At 40.4% G+C, this 10,636-nt stretch overlaps 1 protein-coding gene across 1 annotated transcript; it reads left to right on the top strand.

Moving 5' to 3' along the window:
- Positions 1–214: 214 nt before the first annotated feature.
- LOC135557376 (C-1-tetrahydrofolate synthase, cytoplasmic-like) lies at positions 215–10,322 on the top strand. The gene is made up of 8 exons (XM_064990595.1): positions 215–258; positions 710–833; positions 1,441–1,525; positions 4,193–4,252; positions 4,350–4,403; positions 6,726–6,862; positions 9,344–9,444; positions 9,779–10,322. Exons 2-8 carry the CDS (start codon positions 733–735, stop codon positions 9,985–9,987), a joined length of 747 nt encoding a protein of 248 aa, XP_064846667.1. The 5' UTR covers positions 215–258; positions 710–732; the 3' UTR covers positions 9,988–10,322.
- The last annotated feature ends 314 nt before the right edge of the window (positions 10,323–10,636 follow it).

Below are 10,636 nucleotides of genomic sequence, written 5' to 3'. Positions count from 1 at the left end.
ACGTTCAATCTGGAGTAGGCAGGAATTCCACGGAAAAGTCCATAGACTGTGATAAGATACTGCTGGAAGCCTCCCCAGTTGTGAGAGAGAACGAGAGACAGAGAGTGAGAAAGAGTGGGCGCTACACACACACACACACACACACACACACACTGATAAGAGGAGTTGCCTAGACCACTATGTTGGAGTGTGGATCACTTGGTGGCTGACCTGGTCCTCAAGAGACTAGATCCACTTCTGGACATTGCATTAAGTCTGGTAAGTCATTTTTATGTCTCTTAATTTTCAAATATTTATAATAACAAAAATAATAATACAATTATTGTATAATAATATAGTTGTAATCTGTTATTACATGATTGTAAGATATTGCAACATTGCAGCTAACAACTTCTGCAAGTAGTCATGGTTGTAATCAATAGCAGAATCTTTTGAGCAAGTTGTTGTATGGGTTTGCAGTTTTCTAGCTTGCTGTATGGGTTTGCAGTTTTCTGACTTGCACTATAAGAGCTTTGTGATTTACATCCAAATGTAATTTATTATTATTATTATAGTTGTAACTGGCACTTGTGATGTTTTCAATTGTTCATAATGGGATGTAATGTTGCACTGTAGTTGTAGTGGATGCAGTTCCCTTTTCTGTTCTCTGGGCCTGTTAAAATCCCTTTACCATCTATCCATTATTATTTCTCTTCATTTCTCCATCCAGCCATCTTTCTCCAGTTGTCAGCCATGCTTTCCTTCGCCGCCCTCACCCTCCGTCTAGGGTCCACAGGATGCAGAGGAGGCAGGCGCCACCTGGCGACAATTGTCTCGGGCAACAAGACGTCTCAGTGAGTAGCCTATGACTCGGTGATATCACAGCATGTTGGAGTGAAGATGCCTCGTGGAGGTCATGGAGTTTGATACGGGGGAGTGCTGAATGTTATATCGTGTTTGTTCTTTCTTATTTTTTTTATTTTACCTTTATTTAACGAGGCAAGTCAGTTAAGAACAAATTCTTATTTACAATGACGGTCGACTAAAAGGCAAAGGCCTCCTGTGGGGACGGGGACTGAGATTGAAAATCTAAAATATATATATATATAAATATAGGACAAAACACGCATCACGACAAGAGAGACGACAATACATAAAGAGAGACCTAAAGACAACAACATAGCAAGGCAGCAACACATGACAACACAGCATGGTAGCAACACAACATGGTAGCAGCACAAAACATGGTACAAATGGACACAGACAACAGGACAAAGGGCAAGAAGGTAGAGACAATGAGTGCGTTTCTAAGTTATTATGGGCATGGGATTCATTGAAAATGTTACCAATGTTTCAATGTCGTTGTTCATTCTACGAGTGTGTTTATAATGCATTATATCAGCTTCATAGAAAGTGTAACTAATGTTACAATGTGGTTGTTCTTGTTCTTGTTCAACACAGGCTGGTGAGAGAAAGGTTGAAAGAGGACTTGGACAAGATGAGGGGCCAGTTCCCTGGCTTCCGGCCAGGTCTGGTAGTGTTGCAGGTGTGTCTTTGACCCTTTTCCCATTATCCTGCCAACCCAAACTGTGTTGCTTGGATATTTTCTCCTCACTTTGTCCTTTCCAGCACAATTCCAGCAACTGTGGTGGAGGCTTAATAATGAGGCCGGCTCAGTACAGCTTGCTTCAGTTTGGCTCAACTCTGCACAGTAGTGTGAAAGGCCCCTTTGTGTATGTTTCCTTATTTCATTACCAGAGTGTGTTCTTTTGAGCTGTTTTTCTTTTCTTAATTATTTCTTCTTCAGATGAGCTTTCGGTAAATGTGTTGATTGTTTTGCTCGCCTTATAACGATAGGCTACTTCACCGTTGATTTGTTTTCTAACTGTGAGGTTTCCCCTCTGTAGCCCTTCCAAGTCTTACATAACCTTGCTCAAATATTCAGAGGCCCAATTCATTCAAAACAACAGAATATACAGTGAGTGTACTAAACCTTAGCAACACATTCCTAACATTGAGTTGCACCCACTTTTGCCCTCAGAACAGCCTCAATCCATCAGGGCATGGACTCTACAAGGAGTCGAAAGCGTTCCATAGGGATACTGGCCCATGTTGACTCCAATGCTTCCCACGGTTATGTCAAGTTGGCTGGTTGTCCTTTGGGTGGTGGACCATTCTTGATATACATGAGAAACTGTTGAGTATAAAAAAAAATGCAGCAGCGTTGCAATTCTTGGCTCACTCAAACCGGTGTGCCTACCATACCCTGTTCAAAGGCACTTCAATATTTTGTCTTGCCCATAAACAATCCATGTCTCAGTTGTCTCAAGGCTTAACAATCCTTCTTTAACCGCCTAATTCTCTAATTCTCCTAATTCTCTAATTCTTCTTTAATCTCCTCCACTTCAACCCCTTCTGGATTTCACAGGAAACATCAGTAAGTGATCATGGCTTTCACTTGCATTCATCTGGACAGTCTGTCATGGAAAGAGCAGGTGTTCCTAATGTTTTGTGCACTCAGTGAATATTGAAATGTTTTCAGTGTTCTTTTTTGTTTCAAATTGTAAACATTGTTTTGTTGAGTAACATGTATCCCAACACCACAAGTAGATTATTGTTTTCTATTTCTTTTGTATAACTTCTGTTTTATCAACTACAATGAATCATTTGCATTTAATTATACATTTAGTAATTCATTTAATCTCTACACTTATTCATCAGTTTTTGCTCAGCTTACTCTGTGATAGGATAGCTGATATACAGACTTGGGAAAATGGTACATGCTCTTTATTTGTTGTTGATGTGTAGCTGGAGAGCATTCGAGCTCCATGTTTAGCATTTGAAGCTGTGTAACTTGATAAAACAATATACATACAGAATATTCTAGTATGGTTTTGTTATTAAAATCCTATTTGGTGTGTGCATCTATAGATGTGTTTAACTATACTTATTTTAACCACTACTGACTCCCCATCCCGCATGCGGGAGCGTAATCATCGCCTGACACTAATTAGCATAACGCAACGGACATAAATATCCCTAGAAAATATTCCTATTCATGAAAATCACAAATGAAATATATTGAGACACAACTTAGCCTTTTGTTAATCACCCTGTCATCTCAGATTTTCAAAATATGCTTTACAGCCAAAGCTAGACAAGCATTTGTGTAAGTTTATCGATAGCCTAGCATAGCATTATGCCTTGCTAGCAGCTGGCAACCTTTTCACAAATCAGAAAAGCAATCAAATTAAATCGTTTACCTTTGATGAACTTCGAATGTTTTCACTCACGAGACTCCCAGGTAGATAGCCAAAGTTCATTTTTCCCAAAATATTATTTTTGTAGGCGAAATAGCTCTGTTTGTTCTTCACGTTTGGCTGAGAAATCGGTCAGAAATTGCAGTCACGAAAACAGCTAAAAATATTCCAAATTAGCTCCATAATATCGACAGAAACATGGCAAACGTTGTTTATAATAAATCCTCAAGTTGTTTTTCAAATATCTATTCGATAATATATCCGTCGGGACAATTTGTTTTTCAGTAGGACCGATTGGAGTAATGGTTACCTCTGTATTTTATTCGAGAGTCCCCCTGGGCGCCATCAGATGACCACTTACGCAATGTAGCCGCCTACGGCTATTCTTCAACATAAATGCGTAAAACTACGTCACAATGCTGTAGACACCTTGGGGAATACGTAGAAAGTGTAAACTGGTTGATAGCACATTCACAGCTCAATTGGGACTCATTGGAACGCAGCGCTTTCAAAATATGGGGCACTTCCGGATTGGATTTTTCTCAGGCTTTCGCCTGCAACATAATTTCTGTTATACTCACAGACAATATCTTTACAGTTTTGGAAATGTTAGAGTGTTTTCTATCCAAAGCTGTCAATTATATGCATATTCTAGCATCTTGTCCTGACAAAATATCCCGTTTAAAACGGGAACTTTTTTTTCCAAAAATGAAATACTGCCCCTAGAGTCGCAACAGGTTTTAAGCAAACCAAAATTTGGGGACATGGGGACATTTTTGTCCCCACAAGGTCAAATAGTATTTTTAGGGGTTTAAGGGTTAAGGTTAGAATTAGTGTTAGGGTGAGGAGCTAAGGTTAATTTTAGTATCTAGGGTTAGGGAAAATAGGATTTTGAATGGGACTGAATTGTGTGTCCGCACAAGGTTAGTTATACAGGACTGTGTGTGTTTCAGGTGGGTGACAGAGACGATTCTAACCTCTACATTAGCATGAAGCTAAAAGCCGCAGCTGAGGTAAGCACTGTGGCAGGAGAGCGTCGATAGTAACACATGCTAGCTATTTGATGTATACTTGCAATGAGAATGCTAATCACTGCCACCATTTCTATAGATTGGAATCAATGCCAGCCATGTGAGACTGCCAAAGACTGCAACAGAGGATGAGGTAAGAAGTACAGCCACTACATCCATGTTATGTTTTGATGAAAGTTTGGACACAGGGTTTTTCTTTATTTTTACTAGTTTCTATATTGTAGAATAATAGTGAAGACATCACAATTATGAAATAACACAAATGGAATCATGTAGTAACCAAAAAAGCTTTTTTTTAAATCGACATATATTTTATATTTGAGATTCTTCAAAGTAGCCATGATGACAGCTGTCACTGTGGTAGTAGAGAGGAGTAGGCCGGAGGCAGTCGCAGGTTTAGTACTACTGAGTTTATTTTAACAAAATAGATCAAAGCGGGAAGAAACCTAAATGCTGTTGTGAAAAAAATACATCTTCAGAACCCAAAGGGCAAAATATTTAGCATTCAGGAAATAGTAGGAGAGGTTTCCTTTCAGGAAAACAAGTAACATTTGCAATGACTGACAAAGACAAATGGCAGAGGGAGCATGTATACAGTGATAGAGTGGGGATTGGAACCAGGTGTGTGTAATGATGACGAGACAAGTCCAGGGTTGATGAGTGAAAGGTGTTTTCCAGCAACAGGTTCGACCAGCAGCGAGAAGGCAGGCGACACCTAATGCCTGAGTTGGACAGGAGGGGGAGCCAAAGCGAAGGCTGGTGTGACAACAGCTTTGCACACTATTGGCATTATCACAACCAGTTCATGAGGTAGTCACATGGAATGCATTTCAAATAACATGTGATCCCTATTAAAAGTTAATTTGTGGAATTTATTTCCTTCTTAATGCATTTGGCTAATCAGTTGTGACAAAGTAGGGGTGGTATACAGAAGATAGCCCTATTTGGTAAAAGACCATGTCCATATTATGGAAAGAACAGCTCAAATAAGCAAAGAGAAATGACAGTACATCATTGCTTTAAGACATGAAGGTCATTCAATGCGGAAAATTTCAAGAACTTTGAAAGTTTCTTGAAGTGCAGATGCAAAAACCATCAAGCGCTATGATGAAACTGGCTCTCATGAGGTCCGCCACAGGAAAGGAAGACCCAGAGTTAACTCGGCTGCAGAGGATAAGTTCATCAGAGTTACCAGAATCAGAAATTTCAGCCCAAATAAGTGAATCAGGCCTTCATGGTCAAATAACTGCAAAGAAACCACTACTAAAGGACACAAATAATAAGAAGAGACTTGCTTGGGCCAAGAAACATGAGCAGTGGACATTAGAAATCTGTCCTTTGGTCTGATGAGTCCAAATGTGAGATCTTTGGGTCCAACCGTCGTTTCTTTGAGAGATGCAGAGTAGGTGAACGGATAATCTTTGCATGTGCGGTTCCCACCGTGAAGCATTATGATGGTGTGGGGGTGCTTTTCTGGTGACACTGTCAGTGCTTTATTTAGAACTCAAGGCACACTTAACCAGCATGGCTACCACATCATTCTGCAGCGATACGCCATCCCATCTGGCTTGCTGTTAGTGGGACTATCATTTGTTTTTCAACAGGACAATGACCCAACACACCTCCAGGCTGTGTAAGGGCTAGTTGACCAAGAAGGAGAGTGATGGAGTGCTGCATCAGGTGACCTGGCCTCCACAATCCCAACCTCAACCCATTTGAGATGGTTTGGGATTAGTTGGAAAGCAGAGTGAAGGAAAAGCAGGAACGGTGCTCAGCATATGTGGGAACTCCTTCAAGACTCTTGGAAAAGCATTCCAGTTGAAGCTGGTTGAGAGAATGCCAAGAGTGTACAAAGCTGTTATCAAGGCAAAGGGTGGCTCCTTTGAAAAATCTCAAATATAAACTATATTTTGATTTGTTTAACACTTTTTTGGTTACTATAAAATTGTTGTTAGTTGTAGAAAATAGTCAAAATAAAGAAAAACCCTTGAATGAGTAGGTGTGCCAAACATTTGACTGGTATTGTACATGCCCCTATACGGCCAGAGTAGTGTGTGTATTTCAACCTACTTGGAACACACTGGTTGAATCAATGTTGTTTCTACATAATTTCAATGGAGATACGTTGAACCAACGTGGAATAGACGTTGAATTGATGTTGGTGACCAGTGGGAAGAGCCTGAACAAGGAGCATCTAAAATATATAGATATGGATACAACATTTGGCACATTTGCGTAAGAGGGGCATTGAATCCTCTACCTAAGCAAAAAAGATACAGGCCTTGAAAAGCATTTGAAATATAAAAAAATCAAGCAAGTTTGATATTGTGATTACTCCTCATATGAACTTTTAAACAAGTTTGATATTATTTTAATAATAGGGCTATGTTGTTATTCTGTACTAGCACTTCTTCACCAATCCCTGACCACCACTCTAAAACCTTGGCCTGCACAGGTCCTCCGTAGAATTGTAGAGGTCAATGAGAACCTAGAGGTCCACGGCCTCATTGTCCAGCTGCCACTGGACTCTATCAACCCCATGGACACAGAGAAGGTGACTAATGCCGTGGCCCCAGAAAAGGATGTGGATGGGTAAGTGACAACTCTCACAGGGAGCCTGCATGTGTTACCAGGGGTTGGAACCTAAATCATTTTCCAGTTGTTTTGTTCTGAACAAAACCATTATTATTTTTTTCCCGTTTCAACCAGCAAAATAAGGTTCTGAACATGTTCGAAGTCCCCAAAAAAGTACCGGTTCATGTAGTTCCTTTCTGTCCTTTTTAAACCTCTGAAATCCTTCTCTTTTCTTTACATTTAGCTCAACATTAAATTACTTCAACAATCATGCAGTGTGCTATGGAGCAGACAAGCTATAGCTCAGTGAGTCGTTTACACGCATGATGGAAAGACAAGTGTCAGGCGCAAGATGCAGCTGAGATTTTGCGGGTGGAGAAGGAGCGAGAGGGTGGACTAGAAGGCTTTGCTTGAAAGAAAGAGCGAGAGGGGGAACTTTGATTGTATTTTAACTTCAGAGTTGGCTTAATGTTGGACCAGAGAAGCTAGCTAGCTAACAAGCGTGTGTGTGCAGAGCGGCACCAAAATTAAAAACCCTTCTTACCTTTTTGTAGATAATGGATCTAATGTGACATGTGATAACTATAGTATCCCTGACTAGCACTGGAAAGGTTCATCCATTCTTCTCTAATTAAAAAATCACTCTCCGGATCTTCTGAATCATTTTTGTAACATCAGTAGGCTACTGCTATGTTTCGGAGGGGGATGGGTAGGTAGCCTACACGCACACATATTATCAAGATTTTCAGCTGGCAGGCAGACGATGGAATAATTTTCTGATTGACAAAAAGGGAGGGCTTTGCAAAGGTGCTTTGTTGCATTTTTTTGTGGAAAATGTCTGGATAAAATACTTTATTAACTGGTTCACATGCTTTTAAAATAACAGTTATGTTCCAGAACAGTATAGATCACTTTCGTACCGGGTTCTGGTCCTGTTTGTTGATGCCTTTCTTTTCCAGTTTTCAGTTCTGTTCCCTGAACCGGTTCCAACCCCTGTATGCTACTATTGATATGAACATCGAAACATACTATTACTATTGTTTGTACTGTGAGTAGTAGGCCTACTGTTACTTCTGTTGCTACTGTTACTATTAGCTTACACGGTCACACCTTTCACAATAAGCTCATAGTGGCAGTGAGGAGCTGTTTGTCACCAGGGTTTTTAAGTAATCAATCGTTTACTTTTTTACACTTAAGACATACTTAGATATTAACATAGTGTATAGTTATTTATATTTGAGGGACAAACCTAATTTGAGCAAAAGAGAGTCATACTGCACTTGCAATTCAGCAGCACAATGGACGCTGTTGACCTGTCTTGAGAGTAACATGACCTGCTGAAATCAGTCACTATTTAGTTTAATTGTTTTTCAGTTTCTGAGCAAAAGAGAAGTCTGTCAGCTGTAAATATCGTAATCATATAAAATATATGTTTATTGGTCATAATGCTGACAAGGTAAAAATCTGTCGTTCTGCCCCGGAACAAGGCAGTTAACCCACTTACAGCTGACAGGCCGTCATTGTAAATAAGAATGTGTTCTTAACTGACTTGCCTAGTTAAATAAAGGTTAAATATATTTTTTAAATAAAATAATAATAAGCGTTTCCCCCCCAACACACAAACACCACCACCACCACTACGACCCCCTCCCCACTCACCCCCCAAAACAACTCCCAAACACATGAAAAAACAAATACTTTCACACACACCACAACCACTCCCTGAGGCTCCGGTCTCTTCCAGTTCAATCTGCCTCCCTTTGGTCTGGTTTCAGCCACCATGATTTGTGCTGTCTTGCCAACTTCTATGGTCATGGCCATTTGGGCATCTGGTCAAAATAATTGCACTATAAAGGGAATTTGGTGCCATTCAGGACGCAGACCTCCTAAGGGCAAATAGTGTAGTATCTTTTTTTAGTGTGTACACAGCCGTTTGATTCAAGCACTGGTGTGGAACTAGAGCAAATATATTGAGGGTACGTGATCGAGCTAGCGCATCAGTAAGATTTGTTGGAGGCGACAGAGTGGACTTTTTGAAGGGGTTTGGATAGTGTATAGGCAGACTTGTACAAGTCATTTCTCACACTGTGGGAGAGCTTGGAAATTAAGCTGGTCCAATTTAGTCAAGCTGGTCCAATTTAGACGAGCTTGTCCAATTTAGGCAAGTGATGAGTACAATTGATTCCTTGTCCACATCTTAGGGCAGTAGTGATTTGTTCTGCAGGTCGTATAAACTATGACACAAGTCAGAGGAGGCCCCAATATCAATCCATGTCCCCAAAATAACTTCCGCAGATTGGAAGTTTAGAACATTTCCGGAAGCTCTCAGTTTATGGAAGTGTTTGTGTCTGGCACAGTCGGCATTGTTTGTTTGATTGTGTGTGTGTGTTTTATAGAGAGATAGAGAGAGCGAGAGTGTGGGGTGGGGGACCTATTCCTTAGCATCCATTGCATGTGAAATGTGATGCTATAGATTTGTATGTGTGTGTGTGTTCTCAGGCTGACCAGTATCAACGCGGGGAAGCTCTCTCGGGGGGACCTGGGGGACTGTTTCATCCCTTGTACTCCTAAAGGCTGCATGAAGCTCATTAGCCAGACAGGTGAGGGTCACACACCTCTTATTGTTGCCATGGAGATTATTGTATAGTAGCCGAACGATACACAAACACTTCCCTTGAAACGCACATAAGCACGAAACTGGATGCTTTAAGGCAGTTTTCCTTGTTTATGATGCTTGTCAGGGTCTTAATCGGGTTTGTGCTTTACTGATAAATGTATGACCGGACCTGACAATATTTACATTATATAACATTATAAAATAAAAATATACGTAATAATTTAAAAAATCATTACTTGAAAATCGCCAAGTATGTGTATGTGTGAGAATGAAATGGAGCAATGTGTAATGGTCCCCAATTGTGTCTGCACGTATAGGCACGTCAGTGGCAGGGAAGAACGCTGTGGTGATTGGCCGTAGCAAGATTGTGGGAGCGCCCATGCACGACCTGCTTCTATGGAGCCATGCCACCGTGACCACCTGTCATTCCAAAACAACTGACCTGGCTGCACAAGTAACACCATCTAACCTGACCCCAGATCTGTGTGCGCTGTCTTGCCAACTGCATTGCTGTCATTTGGTGTGACAGTGATAGAAATAAAGAGATGGCAGAACAGCACAAACATATCTGGACTCAGGCTAGCATCCCATCCCCTTCTTGAACAATCTTCCAACTGCGTCCTATAATCACTTAGTTGAAAGTTCACGTCCTTCCTCTCACTGTTTTTTTTTACTGCATCTGTTGAAGCATGAAATGGTCCCCTCTTGTAATCGTCACCTCCTCTTGAATCCTTGAGCACCATTTAGTGCACTTTATTTTTTAATAGATTCAAAATTGTCATTAAAAAAGTTGCGTTCATCAGCTAACTCCACAAATGCGCTCAGTTATGTTCTATTTGGCTAAGCACCTTTATTTAGATGTAATGTGTGTAAAAATATATATACTGTATATACTGAACAAAAATATAAAAGCAACGTGCAAACAATTTCAAAGATTTTACTGAGTCACAGTTCATAGAAGGAAACCAGTCAATTGAAATAAATTAATTAGGCCCTAATTTATGGATTTCAAGACTGGCATAGGGCATAGGCCCACCCACTTGGGAACCAGGGCCAGCCAATCAGAATGAGTTTTTCCACTCAAAAGGGCGACAGACAGAAATACTCCTCCGCACCAGAGAAATATGTTTTTGTGCATATGGAACATTTATGGAATATTTTACTTCAGCTCATGA

Source organism: Oncorhynchus masou, chromosome 16 (assembly GCF_036934945.1).
Source record: "Oncorhynchus masou masou isolate Uvic2021 chromosome 16, UVic_Omas_1.1, whole genome shotgun sequence".
Taxonomy (NCBI): Eukaryota; Metazoa; Chordata; class Actinopteri; order Salmoniformes; family Salmonidae; genus Oncorhynchus; species Oncorhynchus masou.
This window is presented reverse-complemented; position numbering and strand designations above follow the sequence as displayed.

Bases quoted from the DNA above. Each gene is read 5' to 3' on its own strand.
- LOC135557376 (XM_064990595.1), top strand. From the start codon at position 733: ATGCTTTCCTTCGCCGCCCTCACCCTCCGTCTAGGGTCCACAGGATGC. The intron at 6,863-9,343 runs GTAAGTGACAAC...GTGTGTTCTCAG, and splicing joins CCAGAAAAGGATGTGGATGG to GCTGACCAGTATCAACGCGG. The intron at 9,445-9,778 runs GTGAGGGTCACA...CTGCACGTATAG, and splicing joins GAAGCTCATTAGCCAGACAG to GCACGTCAGTGGCAGGGAAG.